Source organism: Rhipicephalus sanguineus, chromosome 2, assembly GCF_013339695.2.
Source record: "Rhipicephalus sanguineus isolate Rsan-2018 chromosome 2, BIME_Rsan_1.4, whole genome shotgun sequence".
Taxonomy (NCBI): domain Eukaryota; kingdom Metazoa; phylum Arthropoda; class Arachnida; order Ixodida; family Ixodidae; genus Rhipicephalus; species Rhipicephalus sanguineus.
In genome coordinates this window covers 205,918,146-205,942,795 of record NC_051177.1, presented here as the reverse complement: position 1 = coordinate 205,942,795, position 24,650 = coordinate 205,918,146, and the positions used below count along the sequence as shown (strand labels likewise).

Here is a 24,650-nt window from a genome sequence, read left to right as displayed (position 1 = left end):
TTCGCCTCAGTGTTCAACAAACTACATTGCACATGCGACAGCCGACGTTAGAATGCATAGATTATTCCACACGAGCGACGAAAAAGAGAGACCTGCAGTAGCACGGATGATTAGGCTAGAGGGTACTTGTTCATTTTGAAGAGAATATGGCGCGCACACAAACACGGATACTAGAAATAGACGGCACCAACCGATCGCCTGTGTTGTTTCCGTCTCTTTCTTACGGAGCGGAGCTACGTAAGTTCTCTACGGTGTAGCGCAAAGCTCTGCGTCCTTTGTCGCTGGTTCAAGCTTTAGGTCTACCGAACTTGCGCTCATCAGAATTGTTATGAGCACGAGAGGAACTGCCACTTAAACGCGCGCGCACATGCCCATGCTCGGCCGTGATCCTGTTGGGGTCTCCGGCGGAGCATGTGCCAGTGTGCGCTCGCGTTTCAGAGATCCTGCTGTTTTCTTACCTTCGTACAACTACACCTGACCCGGAGTATTACTATCGCCGTCCAAATGGCTGCAGTTGCATGTCGAAGAAGCGAGTAAGTAGATAGTAAGCGGGAATATAACTCAGTCTTTCGTCGCTTTTATTTACGCTGTAAGTGTCAAATAAGTGAGCTTCGCATTATGTCGCGGCTACGTGACACATTGCGGTTTAGCTGTGACGACTGCTTTCGGTTACCGCTCTGTGAGGCACTTTACGATCGATAAACACGCAGGCCGACGGTCTCGAGTGCCTGTTCCAGCTTCGAGGAGCCCGCGCCGACGAGGAATGCATGGCCATCGAGATGGTGTACGTGACAGCACCGATCCCACCTGCTCACGTACTGCTGGCCGCGCAAGTCAACTTCCTTCAGCAGTTCTCAGGAATCAACATGATCATATTCTACACATTCAGCGTGTTCGCCGACGCCGGTTTGCGCATCCATGAAGCGGACTGCTCTATCCTCATCGCCACACTGCAGGTGGGAGTGCGCGTGACTTTTACGTGGCCACCAGCGAAATCACCTTGCTTGCGCGGACAGCTATCCTTACTCTCGATGGCCAGCTTCTCGAAGGTTTGCTTAGAATTCGTAGAAACGGGAACTCCGGAATGATTTCTTCGCGGAAATCTTATGCCCGCGCTTAAAGCACGGGGCCTTTTCATTATGTGCGAAGAAAAACATGTTGAATAATCTATAGATGTTTTCGATTTCTCTTATGACGACACATGACAATAGGGAATATTCAAAGTGTACAGCGCCATCTGTCGCCAATCCCATAAGCTCAATCCGCGATGTTTTGTTGGTCGCGAAAACGAAACAAGTCGCACATTCGTTCTGCGATCACCTCAAAATGCGTCGTGCGCTGTTCAGGCAACGAGGGAGACCTGACAAGACCGGGAACAAGGTAACACTATTTTTATTCGAATTTATCAGTTACCCGAACGAAGAAAAATAATGTACCGACGCGAACTTGCTTCGCGAACAACATCGGCACTATGGTGCAGGTAAAAAAACCCCGAGGCATTGCGCCGACCAAAGTGAAAATTAAAACGCACAGAAAAAGACGTTTCGGCTCCCACACAGGAGCCTTGTTCACAAGTTAAATGAAAAACATGTCAAGCAGTTCGCCTTATGTACGCTTGAATATATAACGCAGGCAGCGCGCCTACAATGAGGGCAGATTACCATCGCTCCTGTTGAGAGTGCGCGGTGTGGTCTATATCACGAGCGACTCAAGATGAAGACACCGTGACAGTCCTTTTCTCTAGCCAGAACACGTGCCCTCCCCCAGTAGATTGTGTATCCACCTGGCGCATGCTCAGCCAAAGCACTGGATTTCACATTTCCTTTCTTCGCGTCATAATTGTGCTGCTTGAGACGCCGTTCAAAGTCACCAGTTTCACCAATATATACGTCGTCACAATCCGCGCATGGGACAGCGTACCACACCGGGGAAATTCACTTTGGGTAGTCTGTCCTTCACATTTACGAGTGATTGTCGCAGTTTCTGGTCGGGAACATGTGCCACTTGGACGTTGTAGGAACGCAGAACATGGCTTAGGGTTTCGCTTATGGAAGGGATATACCGTATCCCCGCGCGCTCTTTACCAGAGGCAGCACAGGGCAATTGTGGACATGCCATTTGTCGTTCGACAGCGTTCAAGAAGGAATTCAGATAGCCACAGGCTGACAATTCCCGCCGCACTAAGCGTACATCGGCTGCTTAGTCTTCTTGTCTTGTGCAGGGTTTGTGCGCGCGTCGTAGAAGCATAGAAACCACTGCAATTTTGTGAGAAGCAGGTTGCATGCTATCAAAATGCAAGTAACGCCCTGTGTGGGTCGTCTTCCTGAACACGCCAAACGCCAAAGTGGGCCCTTTCCTTTCAATGAGCATATCAAGGAACGGGAGCTTGCCTTCGCCTTCTTCCTCCACCGTGAATTGAACTGCTGCTTCCATGCTGTTCAGGTGTGAAGTGAACGCCTGAACCGCTTCTCGGTGTATGATGCAAGAAATGTCGTCCACATCACCATGCATCATTTCGACCAGACGGGCTTCCGTCAAACATTAAACTTCATCGGCACTGTGCTTCGGTTCGTAAAGGATCGGCGCGCGAAAAAGCGCTCTTCAACCTCAGTTCTTATTTCTCCGTGCACTTTAGTTGCTAGACCTTCACAACACGATATATGCATTTTAAGAGACGGCCGACAACGCACACGCGCGAGAGAGCATGATTGATCAACATTAGCTTGCCGGTGTTTCAGCTGGACGACAGCAATGATTTACGTATATAAATGTGTGTATAGCAGTGTCACAGACGCTGCTGTATGCGTCCACGGTAAATCAGTGCCGCCACACGAGACTCTATCGGCGCAAAGATTCCATCTCTTGCAAACTTCGATCGCAAGACAGTGTGCGCCGAAGAACATAATCCGCATGCAGCGTTTGCCCTTGGCTTTGCACTCCCTTATCCCTCCCCTTTTATTTTTCTTTTGATTTCTTTGGTCAGCGTGCGCCGCGAACACGGAGGAAAGAGTTACGGAGCCGTACTGTAGATGGAGCTTTCTTCAGTAGATCTAGAGTTACTGTATATGCTACTTTTAGGTAGCAGAGTTGCGAATCTGTCTTCCAAACGCCGCTAGAACCATGCGTTACAGAGAAGCTTACGCTCGGGCCAATTTTCGTATTTCTCGATGGCGCCGCTGCAGCGAATTGGATTGACACTAGTCGTTCACAGTAAGGTTAATCACCGGTCTTCGACACGCCAAACATGTCGCTCAGTGGCCCGGTGGGCATGTTGCTTGCAAAAACGGAGTGCGTCTTCGAGACATAGCCGTGGTGGCTAGCCAGACCTATGCGCAACTCTGCTCTGTAAAGGTAGCATATACAGTAACTCTAAGAAGATCTAGAGTTACTGTATATTGCCGCGAGTGTCTGTTGTTGATGTATTCAGGGTTGACCTGCAAAGACGGTTAGGAACGCTCAGCGCAGACCGCGCCGCAGGATTTGAGAAGCTTCGCGATTGTAGTACATCATTATGTCAAGATCGCGCGCGACGCGAATAGCCAAGATTACTCCACAGTTTGCGCGACCACCAGTGATAAGGGTGCAAAGTTCGATGCGTGATGTATAAAAGACGGCGCGTCCCAGCGATAATCACTTATATCGACAGCCCACGCTCTATTCGCCGCCATCAGTGTACAGTGTGTATTGGTGTAGTTTGGCCTTCCGTTTCACGGCCACAAGTTCTGCCCAAATAAAGGGTTTCATCTTGGACACGCCGACTACTGCCTTCGGAGGCATCAGGACCCCATGGAAAAATGCTACCCAAAGGTAGCATATACAGTAACTCTAAGATCGTCGCACACATCTGTCCGCTGATCGCAGGCTTTCGCTCGCATCTGTGCATAACCACGCAGGCGTGGTTATGCACGCCTCCTTGGCATGCGAAAGCAATGAGCACAATAAATAATAATAATAATAAGAATATCTGGCGTTTAACGTCCCAAAACCACGATATTGTCACGTGGTCGTGACGTCGACGAAGACAGCAGCCGGCCTTTGCAGGGTGAAACTGTTTATTTGGCCGAACTTGTGGCCGGAAAATAAGAACTAGCACTACAGCAATACACGCTGTACAATGATAGCGGCGAACAGGGCGTCGTCCGTCGATCAACTCACAAGTGGTGAGGCGCGTCGGCTTTTATAGAGGCGCTATCGAACTTTCCAGCGATATCGCTGCTTGTTGCGCATGTTCTAGAATAAGCTCCAGCGTTCGCGTCTTGCGCGCAATCTTAACAAAACGATCTACTAATCTCGTGAAGCTTCTCGAACACTGAGGCGCGGTTCGCGCTGAGCGTCGCTGGCAGTCTTTGTGGGCGAAAACGGAATACAAGAGTATTCCGTTTGCACAATAGTGATAAATCTTGTGAAACAAGAGTGATAATAAGGAACGCACGTGGCAATGCCCCCTCTGAAAAAGCATCGTCCCGATGCTTAAAACAGAACATGGGGGGGGGGGGGGCTTATGGTCAATGCATGCAACAATAAATAGCAAAAAAAAAGAAAGTACAATAATAAAGCAAAAGTACAGCCTTCACATCACTAACGCGCGTAATACGGCTTGAGGCGCACGACATGGACGACTTCAGGTCGTGCACGGCGCCGCTGAGAGTTCGTAATGCCGTCAGGGACAACCTCGTAGTCGAGTGCGCCGAGGCGTCGAAGTACCCTGTACGGTCCGAAGTATCGTCGAAGAAGCTTCTCACTAAGTGCCCGTCAGCGTATTGGCGTCCATACCCACACACGGTCACCGGGTTGGTATTCCATGTGACGTCGTCGAAGGTTGTAGTGGCGGCTGTCAGTCGTCTGCTGGTTCTTAATCCGTAGGCGGGCGAGCTGTCGTGCTTCTTCGGCGCGCTGTAGGTAGGTGGTCACGTCGATGTTTTCCTCGTCGGTCACGTTTGGTAACATGGCGTCGAGCGTCGTTGCCGGGCTCCGTCCGTAGACCAACTTGTATGGCGTCATCTGCGTCGTTTCCTGTACGGCCGTGTTGTACACGAAGGTCACGTACACGGAAGGATGGCATCCCACGTCTTGTGTTCGACGTCGACGTACATGGCCAGCATGTCGGCGATGGTCTTATTTAGACGCTCGGTGAGGCCGTTGGTCTGTGGGTGGTACGCGGTGGTCCGGCGGTGGCTTGTGTGGCTGTATTCCAAGATCGCTGAGTTAGGTCAGCCGTAAACGCCGTACCTCTGTCGGTGATGAGAACCTCTGGGGCGCCGTGTCGAAGGACGATGCTCTCAACGAAGAACTTGGCTACTTCAACGGCACTGCCTTTGGGCAGGGCTTTTGTTTCGGCGTAGCGGGTGAGTAGTCGGTGGCCACGACGATCCATTTATTTCCGCAAGTCGACGTTGGGAACGGCCCCAGGAGGTCCATCCCGATCTGCTGGAATGGTCGCCGAGGAGGCTCGATCGACTGAAGGAAGCCGGCTGGTCTTGTGGGTGGTGTCTTTCGTCGCTGACAGTATCGGCACGTCCTTACGTAGCGAGTGACGTCGGCGGCAAGGCGCGGCCAGTAGTACTTTTCCTGTACTCGTGCGAGCGTGCGGGAAAGTCCGAGGTGTCCAGCCGTCGGGTCGTCGTGCAGGGCACGCAGAATTTCTGGTCGCAGTCCCGAAGGTACAACGACAAGGTAGCTGGCTCGGGTAGGAGAGAAGTTCTTCTTTACGAGGACGTTGTTTTTCAAGGAAAATGATGCCAACCCTCGCCTGAATACTTCTGGGACAACGATGGTCCTGCCCTCCAGGTATTCAACTAGACTCTTCAGCTCCGGGTCGGCTCGCTGTTGTTCGGCGAAGTCGTCGGTACTTATGGCTCACAAGAAGCTGTCATCATCGTGGTCGTCGGGCGGTGGTGGGTCGACGGGGGCACGAGACAAGCAGTCGGCGTCGGAGTGTTTCTTTCCGGGCTTGTAAACGACGGTAATGTCGAATTCTTGAAGTCGTAGGCTCCACCGTGCGAGCCGACCTGAAGGGTCCTTCAAGTTAGCTAGCCAACACAATGCGTGGTGGTCGCTCACAACTTTGAAGGGCCTGCCGTAGAGGTAGGGGCGAAACTTGGATGTAGCCCAGATGATCGCTAGGCACTCCTTTTCCGTTGTGGAATAGTTCGCTTCTGCCTTTGATAGCGACCGGCTAGCATAACTGATGACCCTTTCCTGCCCGGCAGTCTTCTGCACGAGGACGGCGCCGAGTCCTACGCTGCTTGCGTCGGTGTGGATTTCCGTATCGGCGTATTCATCGAAATGCGCTAGTATCGGAGGCATCTGAAGGCGTCGTTTCAGTTCTTCAAATGCTTCGATTTGCGCCGTTTCCCACTTGAATGACACGTCGCTCTTCGTGAGGTGAGTTAGCGGCTCGGCGATTCGTGAAAATTCCTTGACGAAGCGCCTGTAGTAGGCGCACAAGCCGAGAAAACGGCGCACGGATTTGGTGTCGCTGGGTGGCGGGAAGGCAGCGATGGCAGCTGTTTTCCGCGGGTCTGGGCGAACACCATCCCTGCTGATAACGTGACCCAAAAACAAGAGCTCCTCGTACGCGAAGCGGCACTTTTCAGGCTTCAACTTGAGGCCGGAGGTCTTGATTGTTTCAAGTACAACTTCAAGGCGCCGGAGGTGTTCGTGGAAGCTTGAGGCAAACACAACGACGTCGTCCAAGTACACGAGGCACGTCTGCCACTTCAAGCCAGCCAGCACTGTGTCCATAACACGTTGGAATGTCACAGGTGCCGAACAAAGACCGAAGGGCATGACCTTGAACTCGAAGAGGCCGTCTGGTGTTATAAAGGCCGTCTTTTCTCGGTCTCTCTCGTCGACTTCGATTTGCCAGTAGCCGGTCTTGAGGTCCATCAACGAAAAGTACTTCGCGTTGTGGAGTCGATCCTGGGCGTCGTCTATCCGTGGTAGAGGGTACACGTCCTTCTTCGTGATTTTGTTCAGGCGACGATAATCGACGCAGAAACGTAGGGTTCCATCCTTCTTCCTCACTAACACTACGGGAGACGCCGACGGACTCTTGGACGGCTGGATGATGTCGTCGCGTAGCATTTCGTCGACTTGCTTCTTAACGGCGTCTCTTTCTCGCATCGAAACCTGGTAGGGACTCTGACGGAGTGGTCGAGCATTTTCTTCCGTTATGATACGGTGTTTAGCAAGGGGCGTTTGCCGGACCCGTGAGGACGACGAGAAACAGTCCTTGTATTTCTTCAGAAGGCATCGGAGCTGTTGGTGTTGGCGGGCGGGAAGGCTTGGATTTACGTTGAAGGATGGCTCACGCATTGCGGTTGTCGTTGTAGCTTCGTCAGAATCTGAAAAGGCAAACGCATCGCTGACAGCTAAGATTTCTTCGATGTACGCAATCGTCGTGCCCCTGCTCAGGTGTCTGTATTCTTGGCTGAAATTCGTTAGCATCACGCTTCCTTTCCCTTCATACAGCCGAGCAATGCCTCTTGCGACGCAAATGTCACGGTCTAGCAGCAAACCTTGATCGCTCTCGATGACACCTTCGATGCATTCAGCCGTGCTGGATCTAGGAGGAATGGTGGCTTGATCCTCGAGCACGTTCAGGGCATGTTGAGATGGGTTCGTATCCGGCGGTGTCGCTTTCTCCGACGATAGGGTTATCGACTTGGTTCTTAAGTCGATGACGGCGCCGTGGTCACTTAGAAAGTCCATTCCAAGTATCACATCCCTGGAGCAGTTTTGTAGGATTACAAATTTCGCAAGATAAGTCCGGTTGTTGATAGTGACTCTCGCCGTGCAGACACCAATCGGCGTTATTAGATGGCCTTCAGCGGTCCGGATCTCGGGGCCTTCCCAAGCAGTCCTAACTTTCTTCAACTTTGCTGCGAACGGCCCACTCATGACGGAATAGTCGGCTCCGGTATCGACAAGAGCGGTGACGTTGTGGCCGTCGATCAGAACGTCGAGGTCGCTAGTCCGCCGTCTTGCGTTGCGGTTACGTCGCGGCGTCGGGTCACGGCTATGTCGGTTTGCACCGCTGCTTCCGCGTTGCGTCGTCAGGTCTGCTTCCGGTCGCAAAGTTCCGTCTTCAGGACGTCGACGTCGTTCGGCGTGCGGCGGGGGCTCGGAACTTCGTCGCGGTGTCGTCGTCGACGGCGGAGGATCTTCAGCATTTCGTCGTTCAGCAACCGCACCTCCACCGGTTACTGCCCTTAGTTTTCCGGATATGGGCTAGGTGACCGGCCACGGTTTGGGCCAGTGTACTGCCGGCGGTGCGGTGACATGTAGCGGCCGGGCGAGGGTGAGCGGGAAGGTCGTCGTTCTTGCCACTGTGTGCCTGTGAGGTAGTCGTCGATGTCGCGAGGCCGTTCGCCTGGTTGCGGGCGCGGCGCGTTGACGGCGAATCCGCGTAGCCCCATCTGACGGTACTGGCAGCGGCGGTACGTGTGGCCGGCCTCCCCGCAGTGGTAGCAGAGCGGGCGGTTGTCAGGGGCGCGCCAGACATCGGTCTTCCTCGGGGTGTAGCGCTGGCCGATAGGTGGGCGGTAGGGCGTCGGTGGCGGCGGCGGCGTCTGGCCGACAGGTGGACGGAGGGGCGTCGGTCGCGGCAGCGGCGCCTGGCGACGGTACTGCGGCGGTGTGTCGTCTTGGCGTGGATGTGGAGGAGGAGCATGACGGCGGGCTGCAGCAGCATAGCTCATAGCTTGCGGCTGCGGCTCTACTAGCTGAGGCGCGGCGAGTGAATGCTGGATCTCCTGGCGCACGACGTCGGCGATGGAATCTACTTGAGGTTGCGACGAAGGTAGAAGTTTTCGCAGCTCCTCTTGCACGATTGCTCGAATCGTCTCACGCAGGTCGGCGGATCCTAGCGCTTGAACGTCGGCGTAGCTTGTGGTCGAGAATCTGCGGTCGTATTGCCGTGTTCGCATCTCAAGCGCTTTCTCGATTGTTGTTGCTTCGGAGACAAATTCTTGGACGGTATTCGGCGGATTCCTCATAAGGCCAGCGAAGAGCTGTTCCTTTACTCCTCGCATGAGGAAACGAACCTTCTTTTCTTCAGGCATGTTGGGGTCAGCATGGCGGAACAGCCGGGTCATTTCTTCGGCGAAGATGGTCACGTTTTCGTTCGGGAGCTGAACCCGTGTCTCCAGCAAGGTTGCGGCCCTTTCCTTTCGGACGACGCTCGTGAACGTCTCCAAAAAAGCACTGCGAAAGAGATCCCAGGTTCGAAGCGTGGACTCCCGGTTCTCGAGCCATGTCCTTGCTGCTTCTTCCAGGTAGTAGTACACGTGGCGCAGCTTGTCGTCGGCGTTCCAGTTGTTAAATGTTGAGACCCTTTCGAAGGTCTCGAGCCAGGTTTCCGGGTCTTCGAATGACGACCCGCGGAAAGTTGGCGGCTCCCTGGGCTGCCGGAAAAGTATCGGCGCAGGCTGCGCGGGGTCGGTCATCGTCGCTGCGGTCGGCGTTGGGACCTGGGGCTGCCTGGTGTTTTCGGGAAGGAGCCCGTACTCTGGCTGCAGTCACTTCTGCCTGCGGCTTGTTCGACGATCCGGGTTTTCTTTGCCGTCGTCCTCCTCGCGGCATGGGCTTGGGTCAGCGCTTCGCGGTGGCGTCCGGATCATGAAGCAGCACCTCCACCAGATGTCACGTGGTCGTGACGTCGACGAAGACAGCAGCCGGCCTTTGCAGGGTGAAACTGTTTATTTGGCCGAACTTGTGGCCGGAAAATAAGAACTAGCACTACAGCAATACACGCTGTACAATGATAGCGGTGAACAGGGCGTCGTCCGTCGATCAACTCACAAGTGGTGAGGCGCGTCGGCTTTTATACAGGCGCTATCGAACTTTCCAGCGATATCGCTGCTTGTTGCGCATGTTCTAGAATAAGCTCCAGCGTTCGCGTCTTGCGCGCAATCTTAACAAAACGATCTACTAATCTCGTGAAGCTTCTCGAACACTGAGGCGCGGTTCGCGCTGAGCGTCGCTGGCAGTCTTTGTGGGCGAAAACGGAATACAACAAGAGTGATAATAAGGAACGCACGTGGCAATATGATAATGAGAGACGCCGTAGTGGAGGGCTCCGGAAATTTCGACCACCTGGGGTTCTTTAACGTGCACCTAAACTAAGTTCACGGGCCTCAAACATTTCCGCCTCCATCGAAAATGCAGCCGCCACGGACTGGATTCGATCCCGCGGCCTCCGGGTCAGCAGTCGAGCGCCATAACCACTAGACCACCGTGGCGGAGCAAAGAGCGCCTTATCTTATTGTCATGTCAATGTCATCTGTCAATGAACGCACACGTGTAGCGTTGAAGGAAATCAGAACGATACTACTAAATTTGCGCGATAGATTACGACCACGAAACATTATAAACAACCCGTGTGCAGTAAAAGAGCATTACTAGGGACGCTCGCTTTGTATACAGTTGAAACGCACGATCAGTATTTTTCTTTCGTTTGCCGTGCTCCCCTGATGCACACGTCGATGCCTTGTTTTTTTTTTTTTTTTTTTGGAAAGCTATGACACACTTGACTGCGGAGGGTGCAGAGATACTTGTGGCTAAAGAAGTGAACCGAGGAAAGCAGCTCACCGTTGCACAGGTCGCGCAGAAGCAAAGTGGTGTCGATATCTGACGAGTGTTTATGACGCGTGTATAAAATGGCAGTGGGAAATAAAATTGAGATGTATTATGTTAGAAGTTTGACAGTCACACCTCCTCTGCAACGAACACTTTTCTTGAACGCCTACCTCAGATCGGGAGCGCACGCCACTAGAGAACAGCAGTTCCGCTATTCGCATTGGTGCGTCTGGTGCAGCTGCCGTCCGCATGAGCTTTTAAGTGCGCAGAACTCCTATATTGTGTTCTCGTCAGTTTGTGGCAGCACAGTGAGATCCTCGGATGTTTCGTCCCTGGGTGTCGAAGAAAGCGACCACATTTTCTTTGCCCGAAAGTTGCGCCAATGACTTGCTCAACCTCTTCGATGCCTTTCCTTACGGAGCCGCTCGCAGGATATTCCGCGATTGCGCCCAACAAAACATGGGGGACGCGGCCAGTGTTGCCGGAGCATGAAACATTATGAATGTCCCTTATTTGTGGCGATACAGCAGCGTTGGTTGAGGAGCCTTCTAGTCTAAATAGCGTTTTGTTGAGTTGCATGAACCACAGCCGCGCCATCCCAGGCCTACCAGTAAGTTTTGTTCTCTTGGGCATTGCATCTTTTGCGAAATAGTCATTGAAATACTAATTTTGGAGTGCTAGTTCAAACTTTCAACTTTCGTGTTTCTCATTTCGTAGAAGGACTGGCACTGCGCATCGCATTCCATCCGGTACCTTCAATTATACCCAAATAAATTAATATACTATGCGTACCTGTCACAAACTTCGGTGAGGCCCCGCCGGTCTAGCAACGTCGTTGTGGCAGACATCGCAGGCTCCCACTTTACGTCTAGGCCTGCGACGCCTGAAAGGCCTCGAAGTGGTGTAATTCGAATTTTTAATGACCCGTGCGGGGTTGCACGTGTAGTGGTGTTTAGGATGACTGACGGACTCATTGAGCAGACACGGACATTTAGTAAGAAACAAACAAGCATTTAATTAGAACAAGGGCATCAGTAAGAGATACACTGTGAACTAAGAGCAAACAAATACACGCGCCATGAAAAAAAAAACAAGGACACAAGACATTGTGCACTGAAGAAATAACTACAGTTACAAAACAATACATCGCGGTATGTTAATAAGATAACTCAACACGACGGAGACTAACAGAAATTCAAAAGAAAAAAAAACATTGAGAAGGGCCCTGCTCCTGCTTTGGAGCTTTTTGTACGACGCAGGGCACACTAATACAATGATACTTAAAGTTGGTTATAATAAAGAAACGGTAACAAAAAAAATCAGAATAAAAAGTTCCAGACGGGCCATACGAGCTCGTGGTACTCGTAGGGGTAGTGACTTGGTGCCGCTGAAGGTATTGCAGCTTCGGTAGACGACCAGGGTGCGCGGTGTTGCAGCTGACTCGATTCGTTGCGCGGCACACTCGGCGTTCACCGCCTACGCGAGACTCGCCACACCGATGATCGCGCTCTTCGCTGGTGCAACGTCAACTGCCGAAGCAGCCAAATTCTTTTCGCTGCGTACACATCGCCACCGCGTGCCCTTTGCTTCCTGTATGAGAAACCATCGGAGGTGCCGTTCCCGCAGTCAGTTGTGGGAAGTCTCCTTCCCGACACCACAGCTCTTTTCCATCGACGATGGCGCGCGAGAACGAAAATTACATATGTTTGTGACAATACCCCAGGCACTGCAGTAACCGATGGTCTACGCAGAACTTTGCAGATAGGTGGCTTTACGAAATTGTTCCCTGCCTTGCAGTTATAACAGAGGATAGCCAGAACTATCCTATATTAGCCAATATCTAGCCATGCTTATGTAGCAGCAGTCAATACTAGCGAACGAACCGATCGACAGCCAGTATTAACCAATCTTGAAAATATGCTACACGAAACGATAACTAGCTGAGGAAGACCCCTAATCGCGAAGAGCAGTGCGGTTGCGCTGCCGCTCCATTAGGAAGAGCTGAACTGGATTAGACGCTATCGTCCACATCGTGGCCATCGCACCCTTCCACAGAATGCAAGTGAAAGAGTTCCGCAAAGGAAGTGTGTTCTCTAAAATCTTAGTGAATAACGAAGAAGTGTCCACGTGACGCGAACGTGTGTCTCAAGACCGCAACAATGCGGCGACGTCATTTTAATGGCGGCTGGAACGAACCAAATGAATACAATAGACATTTAAGCCAAGAAAAGCGCAGGCGGAATTATTTGTTGCTTTTAACTGTAGTGTCATAATTATGACTCAAACCGACAGCAATTAAAGTGGAAGTAAAAGCACCCTTTCCGTCGGTTGAACCTCAGCCTACAGCCTCCAAATTACGCGTCCGATTGACCAGTGAGCTACGACGGAAAGCGCTTCTCCCTCTGCGTTTTTTTTTGTATATCTGTGCGTGTAATCCCAGGGAATGTTAGCCAGCGCCACTCGTAGCCAAGGTAGCGAGTATGGAACACTCTTCTCGCCAGGGGGCGTCACGTGATACGTGAATGGCGACGGCAGTGCATGTGTGGCAAACTGACACTCTCTCGCCCTTATAAGCGAGCATAACATGCTATTTATTCTCGTTAATAATAAACCACGGTATCATTATGAGAGACGCCGTAGGCGAGGGCTCCGAAAAGTTCGACCACCTCGGGTTATTGACGTGCACCTAAATGTAAGTGCACGGGCCTCAACCATTCTCGCCTCCATCGAAATACGGCTGCGCAGCCGGGATTCGATGTCGCGACCTTCGGGTTAGCAATCAAGTTAGTCTTTATCGTGCACTGTAGTGCAGAAAACTATACATTTCACTTTCATGCGTTTAGTTTCTTCTTACGCCACACCCGCACGTGCCCGCCGCCCCCTTTTTTTAAAACGAAATTGTTGCGATGCGTAACATGGCCAGTCGTCTGAATTGACTGGTTGGCATTTACAATGTACGAGCATGCATACATAAGGTGTCTTGATAGGGTATTATCAGGCGTTGCAAGAAAGGGGAAAGCGCGACTAGAGTGTACTAGAACAGGGGAGTGCCCGGAACGAGCTTCAAAAACTGAAGCCCAAAGAGGGTCAATCCGCTTGTAGCGCTGCGATCGCTAGTCTGCAATGTGTCGTTGTTTAAAGAGTTGCGCGCGGCTCCGCGAAAGCGGTGCAGTGGTACGATCCCCGCTTCCCACTCAAAATGCCCGGGTTCGAATCGCAGCTGTACAGGGTGGGTTTTTATTCGTAGTGTCTACCTTCATAGCTGTATTGGTTTCCCTCACTTTCTTAAAATTATCTTCAGTTGCTACGTATTACTGCAAAAAGTAACGCAAAATGAGACGTAAAATAAAAAAAAATTCACAGTTAACATAGTTATTTGCAGCGCCATCTCTTGGGATTCAATCTCGGGGGCCATACCTTATGTTTTTGTTGAATTCCGCGGGATGGCGCTTCAAATAACTACGCTCACTGTGAATTTTTATTTCTATTTTACTTCTCATTTTGCGTTACTTTTTGTAGCAATACATAGCAATGGAAGCTAGTTTTAAGAAAGTAAGGGAAACCAATACAGCTATGAAGGTAGACACTACGAATAAAAACCCACCCTGTACAGCTGCGATTCGAACCCGGGCCTTTTGAGTGGGAAGCGGGGATTGTACCACTGCACCACTTTCGCGGAGCCGCGCGCAACTCTTTAAACAACGACACATTGCACACTACCGATCGCAGCGCTACAAGCGGATTGACCCTGTTTGGGCTTCACTTTCTATACATTGGTGCTGCGGCCGTTCCGAGCACTCCCCTGTGCTAGTACACTCTAGCGCGACCTACAAAATAATGAAAGGACGCCAACATAGTTTATCTTTTTTCACTGCATGATCCTAGTTCGCGCTGTTTACTGCGGCCTAGACATATAGACGGCCTTGTTGGATGTAACTTATGGCGCGAAGTGGTAAGAGCAACCGAGCTAGGACGGAGAAGAAACGCGCACAAAACTCGTACACGTGTGTGTCTGTCTCCTCCGTGCGCGTCCGATTGCGCTGACCACTTGAGAGCCAGTTTCCAATTTTCCAAGGATATGTCACTATATTATTGCCTAATTCGGCTGTTTTGCTGGTGGAGCTCGATTTGTTTCCTGCATCAGACACATTGACCGAAAAGGCAAGAAATCAGGCGAGATTGGAACCAAGCCACCCTTGTGCCTCAGGTTTAGTCAAATGAATAAACGGATGCGTCTTGTTAAATAGAGTGAAGCCATCATGACGAGGCTCTGGCGTCCACTCGTTGACATGTCTCATGTAGAATATAGAGGCATGGGGGCGCTTCTGAGACTCGCAACAAAACGGTCTCTGAATTGGCGCTTGTAACTGCGAGTTGTGTTAGTTTTCTCTCTTTTTTTTTTTTTTTGTAAACATACAAAAATCAATGCGGCCTCACTGGTCGCGCAGGTGTCCACCACCATGGTCGCTGTGGCGGTAATGGACATGGTGAGCCGCAGGCGTCTGCTGCTTGTGTCGTCGCACGTGTGTGTCTTCTCGCTGATAGCAATGGGCGCCGTGTCACACGTGAGCAAGGAGAGCGATGACCGCGAACGTGACATACTCGACCGAATACCCGTCCTTCTCATTGGCTTTTACATCGTAGGTAAGTACTAGTCTCGAGCTTTGACTCGCACGTCTTTCGAGTTGGAATATGAAACGTGTTTTCTCTCATCAGTCATATTAGTTTTCTCATCTGTCATAAATAAAGCTAATTGAAATTCCTTTTGTTTGTCGCACTCAATTGGCTCTCAGTCGTCCGTGAAAAGGGGGTGAACGTGTGTATCGGCACACTGCACGTGTGAGGACAGAAATATAATTATTTCAACGCTATAAGGCAGGCTAGATATTATAGTGGGAACGTTCTACCTAATGAATATTTCGAAACAGCTAACTATGAATTAAGTTAGGAAAGAAATGAACCGCCCAGTGTTCATGCTATAGCCAGCAGAAGCTTCACTGCAAACACAGACACCCAGCTCGTTCGCATTGTCAAGCGTCCTCGAGAGATTTGCCTCCGCTCATGCACCGGAACAGAGCGACTGCGTCATGTTGAAGTGATGAGCCAGTCATGTTTCACGGTAATTTCCAGTGGCGGAATTTCGCGTTCCACATTGGTTGATTAAACCGAAGCCACATGCCGTGCCCAGTGACGTTGCAAGCAGTGTTTGTTGTTGCTTAGGGGCATTTATGCGGGTGTTGCTCGACATGCGCCTCACTCGAAGGGAAGGGCGTGCGTCCATCTATGAAACTACGACATTTGCGCCCCGCAGTGTAGCAATGTGTAGGAAAAAATCTGTAGTGTGTCACCAAGGCAATTATCGTGTTAGCGTGCTATGTGCAAGCCTGCTGAGGAGCTCTTGAATATTAATTAATGGAACTTTGCCGTTTGTGTCCGCCTCGGTGGTACAATAGTTACTGCGCTCGGCTGCGCCGACCCGAAATCTGCGGATCCGTTACCGGCCGCGGCTGTGGCATTTAGGTGGAGCCGAAATGCTAGAGGCCCGTGTGCTGTGCGATGTCAGTGCTCTTAAGGAACAACACAGTCGAGATCTCCGGAGCCCTCCACTACGACGTGCCTTATAATATCATATTGTTACGGGTAGCTCAGTAACTATTTATTAAATCGTTAAAACGCGCAGGGTGGACAAGATGGCGTCAGTCCAGCAACAACCAGAGAAGCGACGTCGTCTTCCTCGTCTTTCATGCAGCCACGCTGCGGCGGATGTATGGTATCATAACCTCCCGGCGGTTGAAGCACCGTCTCGGTGCTTAATTACACAGATGTGGTCGAGGGAGGGTAATAAGGCTTGAGCCTAGACACGTGAACGACATCGCTCGTAGCTGATGATGACGTTGTTGGATCGGCTCGGACGATCTCATACGTAACGTCAGTGATTTGGCGAACGCCACGGTATGGTCCAGTGTACCGTGACAGGAGTTTCTCAGAAAGCCCCACACGCCGAGTGGGAGGCCAGAGGAGCACAAGAGAACCCGGAGAAAAGTGCACGTCTCTATGACGACAATCATAGAGCTGTCTTTGGTGCTCCTGCGAGGCCTCGAGGCGATTACGGGCGAGTTGGCCCGCGTGGTCGGCGCGGGCGATGGCTTCGGCGGCATATTCGGTGGCGGAGGGCAGCAAGGTGTCCAAGGGTAGTGCGGGTTCTCGTCCGTATAGGAGATAGAATGGTGAATAGCCGGCAGTGTCGTGACGCGAGGAATTGTGGGCGAACGTCACATATGGCAAATGAATGTCCCACTCCTGGTGATCAGCCGCAACGTATTTCGCGAGCATGTCGGTTATGGTCCTGTTGAGGCGCTCCGTGAGGCCGTTCGTCCCTGGATGGTATGAAGTCGTAAACTTGTGTTTGGTATTGCAAGACCGCAGGATTTCGTCAACGACAGCTGAGAGAAAGGTGCGGCCGCGGTCAGTGAGAAGTTGGCAAGGGGCTCCATGCACTAAAATTATGTCGTACAACATAAAGTCCGCAACGTCGGTAGCGCAACTCGTCGGAAGCGCTCGTGTGATAGCGTACCGCGTCGCGTAGTCTGTGGCGACAGCAATCCATTTATTTCCGGAGCTGGAGAGTGGGAAAGGACCAAGCAGGTCGAGACCAACTCGAAAAAAAGGTTCAGCGGGCACGTCGATCGGCTGAAGGCATCCAGCTGGAAGGGCAGACGGCCTTTTGCGGCGCTGGCAGGGCTCACAAGCGGCGACATAGCGTCGAACAGAACGGGCAAGTCCAGGCCAAAAAAAAAACGACGACGTACACGGTCGTATGTGCGGGAAACGCCCAAGTGGCCCGCCAAGGGAGCGTCATGAAGTTGGTGCAGCACAGTCGAACGCAGGTGGGCTGGTATGACGAGGAGTAAGTCGGAGCCGAGTGGATCGAGGTTGCGGCGGTATAGGATCCCGTCTTTGACGAGATACATTCGTAGAGGCGCGTCGCGAGGCGTTGACTCAAGTTGGTGAATAATGGCTCGTAAAGAAGGATCCTTGCGTTGCTCTTCGCCAATATTGAGCAGCTGCGACACAGAAAAAGCGTCTGCGATGGTGTCAGTGTCGGTTGCTTCCTCCACAGGGTAGCGGGATAAACAATCCGCATCCTGATGCAATCGCCCTGTTTTATACGTTACAGAGAACGTGTATTCTTGCAGGCGTAGAGCCCAGCGAGCGAGTCGTCCTGTGGGATCCTTGAGTGAGGCTAGCCAGCAGAGCGCGTGATGGTCGGTGACGACACGGAATGGGCGCCCGTATAAGTATGGACGAAACTTGGCGACTGCCCACACAAGAGCGAGGCACTCGCGCTCCGTAATTGAATAGTTGCGCTCGGCGGGAGAGAGCAGTCGGCTTGCATAGGCTATAACACGGTCGTGTCCACGTTGGTGTTGCAATAACATTGCTCCTATGCCATGCCCACTGGCGTCAGTGCGGACTTCGGTTGAAGCTGATGGGTCGAAGTGGGCCAAGACTGGCGGCGTGGTAAGCAGGGTCGTAAGTTGGGAAAAAGATGAGGCTTGATCAGGGCCCCAGTAAAACGGGGCGTCTTTCTTCAAGATGTCTGTGAGGGGGCGTGCAATGGTCGCAAAGTCCTTAACAAAGCGCCGGAAATAGGAGCACAACCCCACAAAGCTGCGAACATCCTTTGGGGACTTCGGAACAGGAAAGTTTATAACGGCGCGAATTTTCTCTGGATCTGGGCGCACGCCTGTGGCATCGACGAGGTGGCCAAGCACGGTGATTTGACGACGAGCAAAGTGGCACTTAGAGGAGTTCAGTTGAACTCCGGCTCTACGGAAAACGTCAAGAATTGCCTCTAAACGAGTGAGATGTGAGTCGAATGTGGGCGAAAAAACAATAACGTCGTCGAGATAACACAAGCCGGTGGACCATTTGAACCCTTGGAGCAATGAGTCCATCATTCTTTCGAAGGTGGCCGGCGCATTACAGAGACCGAAGGGCATCACCTTGAACTGATAAAGCCCATCAGGAGTGACAAATGCGGTCTTCTCGCGGTCCATGTCATCGACGGCTATCTGCCAGTAGCCAGACCGAAGGTCGATAGTTGAAAAATAAGTAGCACCATACAGGCAGTCTAGGGCGTCGTCGATGCGGGGCAAAGGGTAAACATCTTTTTTGGTAATCTTGTTGAGGTGCCGATAATCTACACAAAAGCGCCATGTTCCATCCTTCTTTTTGACAAGGACGACGGGAGAAGCCCAGGGGCTGCACGAGGGTTCGATAATGTCTTTCGCGAGCATCTTCTCGACTTCCTGTTGTATTGCTGTACGCTCCGACGCGGAAACACGATATGGACGCCTGTGAATCGGATTCGCATCGCCAGTATTGATGCGATGCGTAACGACGGTCGTTTGGCTTAAGGATGTACTGGCAAAATCAAAAATATCGCGATAGCGCTCCAGAACGTGGCAAAGAGCTGCAGCTTGATCAGACGTGAGGTCCGATGAAACCATCCGTTCAATGTCGACGCCCGAGGATGGTGATGAAGTTGAACCTTGGGCTGAGCTGCAGCAATCGTCCACTCTGAAGGGCTCGACATGGTGGTCCTGAAGAGCGGTAATTTGGGCGAGGGAGATACCCTGTGGAAGAACTTGTGCAGTCAGTGCGAAATTGACAAGAGGAAGGCAGGTGCGGTTTCCAGTAATTGTCAGAATTGTGTGCGGAACAGCGACGCCACGCGTAAGCATCACGGCAGGAATCGGTGCAACCATGTAATCGCCGTCAGGTACAGGTGGCGTGGAGGATAAGTCGACGTGTATAACGGAATTAGGCGGGAGGCGTATGAAATCCATGCAGCTGAGACGACTTTGAGGTGGGTCGGTCGAATCGGAAAGGAGAGGCAAATCAAGGTGAAGAGAGCCGGCTGAACAGTCTATGAGGGCAGAGTGAGTGGCTAGGAAATCCATACCGAGAATGAGTTCATGAGGGCAATGTTCGATAACGGCAAAAAGAACGACAGCGCTTCTATCTTCAATAGTCACTCGGGCAGAGCACATGCCAAGGATAGCGGCAGTTCCCCCGTCGGCGACTCGTACGGCTCGGTTTAGGGCGGGCGTGACAACCTTCTTAAGTCGGCGGCGAAGAGCAGCACTCATAATGGACACATGCGCCCCAGTATCTATTAACGCACTCACAGGAACATCGTCCACAGTAACGTCTAAAAGATTCCGGTTGGTCGTTAACGTCAAACGAGGATTTCTTGCTGAGGTCGTCGATGCAGCTCCACCTCCAGAAGCTGCACTGCCTAGTTTTCCGGTCGGAGGCGCTGTGAATAGGTCGGAGAGGCAGCGCGGCGAGACTGCGGGGGCGAGCGAGATTGACGGCGAGCAGGGGATGGTGAGCGGTCGTAGCGAGGTCTGGTCAGAGGTGTGGCAGGAGCAGAGAATGTGGTCGGCATAGAAGATGCAAGTGTTGAGGACGACTGGGTGACAGAACTGGCCTGGTTTGGAGACCCATAGTGTGCCGTTGGAGCCCAGTGGTTGCGGCAATGGCGAGCGATATGACCAACGCGTCGGCAGTTAAAACATACGGGCTTGTCGTCAAAGGTACGCCATTCGGACAGGTTGCGTTGTCGAGAATAGTTGGAAGCAAGTCGAGGAGCGGACGGCCGACGATAAAAAGGCTCAGCAGAGTATACAGGTGGAACAGGATGTAGGCCGACGTTCGATAATTCTTGACGGACGACGGCCTGGATCAAGGAAAGCGTGGTCGGGGAAGGCTCAGGCGTTGGGAATGGAGTGATTGCCGGTTGCGCTGCCTCGACTTCTCGACGAATGATGCGGGTGAGGTTGTCATATGGAGGGGTCTGGCGGAAGACGTCATCACAAGACGAAGTAGGCGCTGTGTTCGGAAGGCGCGTGATGCTTTGAGGTACGCGGCGGGCTTTAGCCTGTTCGAGACGGCGGCATTCTTTAAGGATCGTGTCGATGCTCGCGACGTTGTTAAAAACCAGCAGATTGAAGGCATCGTCGGCAATACCTTTTAGGACGTGGTTAACTTTCTCGTCCTCCGACATGCGCTGGTCGGCCTTGCTACAAAGAGCCAAGATGTCAAGAATGTAGGAAACGTATGATTCCGTAGATGTCTGGGCGCGTGTGGCGAGAGCCTTCTTTGCAGCGAGCTGACGACCAGAGGAATCGCCGAAAAGGTCGCGGATCTTCTCTTTGAAGAGATCCTAGCTCGTTATTTCGTCTTTGTGGGTTTCGAACCATGTCCGCGGAGTGCCGTCGAGGTAAAAAAGAACGTTGGCTAGCATGAGTGTACGATCCCAGCGGTGCGTAGCACTGACGCGCTCGTACCGGTGCAGCCAGGCGTCAACGTCGGTAGAACCATCTCCGGAGAAAGTGCCTGGATCTCGGGGGGGGGCGAGAACGTGACGTAGGTTGTAGCTGGGGCGGAAGGGGTCGGCGGTGATGAAGCTCCGGCAGGCGAAGTCGGTGAGGGCTCGCCGGTGTTGCGACCGCTGCGCGTCTCCATGGAGGTACGGGAATCGTCCACCTCCACCAATAATGTTACGGGTAGCTCAGTAACTATTTAATAAATCGTTAAAACAGCGCAGGGTGGACAAGATGGCGTCAGTCCAGCAACAACCAGAGAAGCGACGTCGTCTTCCTCGTCTTTCATGCAGCCACGCTGCGGCGGCTGTATGGTATCAGTATATTAACAGGAGATATTGTTAATTTCAACATTTGTAGATTATAGAATAGCTATAGGAGGATGTGACCGCTGGGTTCTGGGTGAGGTAAATGAGTAACTTTCTTAAGTAAGGACAACAGAACATTTCTGGATATAGTTCTTTCCCTGAAATTTTTAATCCTAACTTAAAGGGAGGTTAATGTGCGAGGCAACTGGAAGGACCACACTGCGCACCTTTCTCGCATTTATCAAAAATGGGGGACGTGTGGGGGACGTACATGACAGCCAGTCGTTGACGTCCTGTCTGCAGGTTTTTCTATAGGCCTGGGTCCCGTCGTGTGGCTCCTGAACGCCGAACTGGTGCCGTGTCGCGGCAGCGGCACTCTGCTCTCCATGGTGTCGGCATTCAACTGGACTTGCGCTGCGGGAGTGACCGCCTTCTTCGACCAGGTGCGCGACTCACTGCGGCTCTCCGGACTGGGCTTCCTCTTTAGCGCCATCACTTTCATCGGGGCGATGCTCGTCACTTTCCTCCTGCCCGAGACCGGCCGAATCACCCTCGAGGAGCTGCTGCAAGAGAACCTCTTCTACGCCATGGACGCCGAGCCGCAGGCCGGTCGCAAAGGAGGGAAGAAGTGAACATGCGCCATTCTGCCGATGCATCCCGGAGATGTCGCATTCGTAAACATCATGCACATGTTACCTTTTTAGCTTTGAACGTACATATTTGCTCGAATTTTCATCAAGGTTATACACCATTCGTAAAAAAATCTCATTGAACATATACTTTCCCTTCTTGCTTTTGCACGTCCTAATCTAGTCCACCTTTACAATTGCCAGTGAACAAAGTTAGAGTTTGCCCTCTTTGGGCGAATGAGGTCTACCCCACCTGCGGTTTTCCAGCGGAGAAGAAATAGCCTAGCCAGCGATTGCATTTGCGTAGTGAAATCGCTACGAGAAGGCCACGCGTAGTATAAGGACTCCCGAATAGCTGTGCGCATACGATGACAGAGTGCATTTAACTGTCTTGCTGTGCATGATTTCATATTGCTTAATCGTTCCTCAATCGTTCAGGGCTACGTTAAATATGGATATGCGTCTAGCTGATGTAACCTTCGCAGCGCAGATTGGAGCACATTTTTTTCCCTGTGCCCTTGTTCCCGATCGAGTCGTTGACTAGCTGTTCTCTGTGCGAATATTGGAGTATGCACGGCACTGAATGATGTTCAGTTTAGTTGCTGTTCGCTGCAACGCTAAGATGCGCGTAATCGATCTACCTTTGCGGGGGAAATACGATACTGCATGCTTGTACTGCACGTTTATGCAAATATATGTTCGTAATTCAAGTGTGCACACATAAGACTGCAGTGCAGACACAACGGACATGAGCCAGTCATGACTTACACATTCAGTCCTATAACGAAATAAACTTTCATTTGGTAGTATGCGCTTTCCCTTTTTTATTGTGTCTCTCGTATTTCAATCAAACCACTATAACCGAAAGAATTAAAAAATTATTGCACTCCAGTGCGTTATTGGCACAGCCTTAAAGCAAAAGAAAAGCTACCTTCGGCGTCGCTGCATGCAGAATGATTGCCACAGCAATGGTCAGTTTGCATACGCATCTTGAATGCAGAAGAAAAACGTTACGACATGTTAAGGCTTTGTGGAAGTCGATGTTATGCGAAGCAGTAAGCGATTAGCAGCTTATGGCGCAATTAGTCTTTCTTTTTCTTTTTTTTTTAAGCCACGCGTTGCGATGTGGACAGACGTCTCTCTGCATGTTGTGGACTTACCAAACACATCGACTACAGTGACGCCCAAAGTGTAGCTTGGTCGCCTAAAGTATGCTCTAGTGCCGACGTTACGTCAGTTTTAGATGTTGTGGAAATAATAAAAGAAACCGAAAACTACACCGAAAACTTAGGCGCGAAAGCTGGGATCAGATCTGCGACAGCCTTGTGGCGACCTTCAGCATGCGTAAAACGTGTAACTTCCAAAATCACTTCTGGACCGCACAGAATCTAAAAACGAATCTCACAAAGCTCCAGCTCATGTCTTCAGTAACCACGATGGCACGTGAAAAAGTCCTTGTGGAGCCGGGCTCTGATATTTAGTGACAACCCTCTAACCGCCACATCGCAAAATAATCCGTTTTCGTATGAAGGACAACCAAATGAGGCTTCGCATCGACGGTTTACCTTCGCAAAAATGAACGCTCTCATGAAGCTTACTCTGAACACTATCCCCGGCAAAATTGCTATCACCAACAAAATTTCGCGAAACTTCAGTCAGCAAGCCGCCATCTATCTGCGTAAGCAGTACACTAACTGGACAGAAGAAGGAGTTATACCTGAAACGTCGAAGCTTGCAAAGATCATTATGATTGCCGATATCAACAAAGTAATATTTGGGTGCGGGCTAGCATTTCAAATGTGACTGCAACGTATGAGAAGACAACAAACGCCAGACCGCCAAATATGAGCGCTGTCTTCCAACTAAAATTTTGTTGTGAAGACCGAGCTTATATGACAAACACACTGTGATCAAAAGCACCCCCTTCCAAAACAGACATAAGCAAACACTCAAAACACAAAAAACGCATGAACAGCCTCTACACGAGCGCGTGTATGGGCGCGAGAAAGCAAGCTCCTTATTAGTTAAAGCGATTTAAGCCTGACTGACCATAAAGCCTTTAGCGACAATGAGGCTGTATTCCGCTCTTTCAAAAGACGCGTAAATGTATTAGCTAGGCATCCGAACGAAAACACAAAGCTCATCGTAGAAGCTGAAGGTGAATGGTCGCTGAAGGTGATTTGGTCCGTAAGTCCTCGGTAGCTTTAACTGATAAGGAGCTTGGCTTCTTGCGTCCACACACGCGCTTTTGTACAGGCTGTTCGTGCTTTTTAAAGCGAAGCATTACTTACCGAACTTCTGCGACTATATATATGAGCGTATCTGTCTGTCTGTCTGTCTGTCTGTCTGTCTGTCTGTCTGTCTGTCTGTCTGTCTGTCTGTCTGTCTGTCTGTCTGTCTGTCTGTCTGTCTGTCTATCTATCTATCTATCTATCTATCTATCTATCTATCTATCTATCTATCTATCTATCTATCTATCTATCTATCTATCTATCTATCTATCTATCTATCTATCTAGCCGCCTAGGACATTGTGCCCTCCTGGCCGTTTCGTTAATAGGATGTAAAGACGGGTCCACTGTTAAAGGGAACACTTGCGTGCAGGGCTTGTTCGGATTTCGCTCCCTTGCAAAAGCATCGCGGCTTAGGTTTGCATAAGACTGCTGGTGGTTGACAGTTGCGACTCCTTTTGACAGAACAGTGCCATGCACGAACGAAGTTTCCCCATCCACTTGCCGT

General features: G+C 51.3%; 1 protein-coding gene across 1 annotated transcript in view; it reads left to right on the top strand.

Moving 5' to 3' along the window:
• LOC119382196 (facilitated trehalose transporter Tret1) overlaps positions 1-21,934 on the top strand; it is a 33,977-nt gene extending 12,043 nt beyond the window's left edge. Inside the window, exons 4-6 of the mRNA XM_049413040.1 lie at positions 711-956; positions 15,030-15,225; positions 21,587-21,934. Of these exons, the coding sequence (XP_049268997.1) occupies positions 711-956; positions 15,030-15,225; positions 21,587-21,915 (771 nt within the window). The 3' untranslated portion in view covers positions 21,916-21,934. The remainder of the gene's footprint in view (positions 1-710; positions 957-15,029; positions 15,226-21,586) is intronic.
• The last annotated feature ends 2,716 nt before the right edge of the window (positions 21,935-24,650 follow it).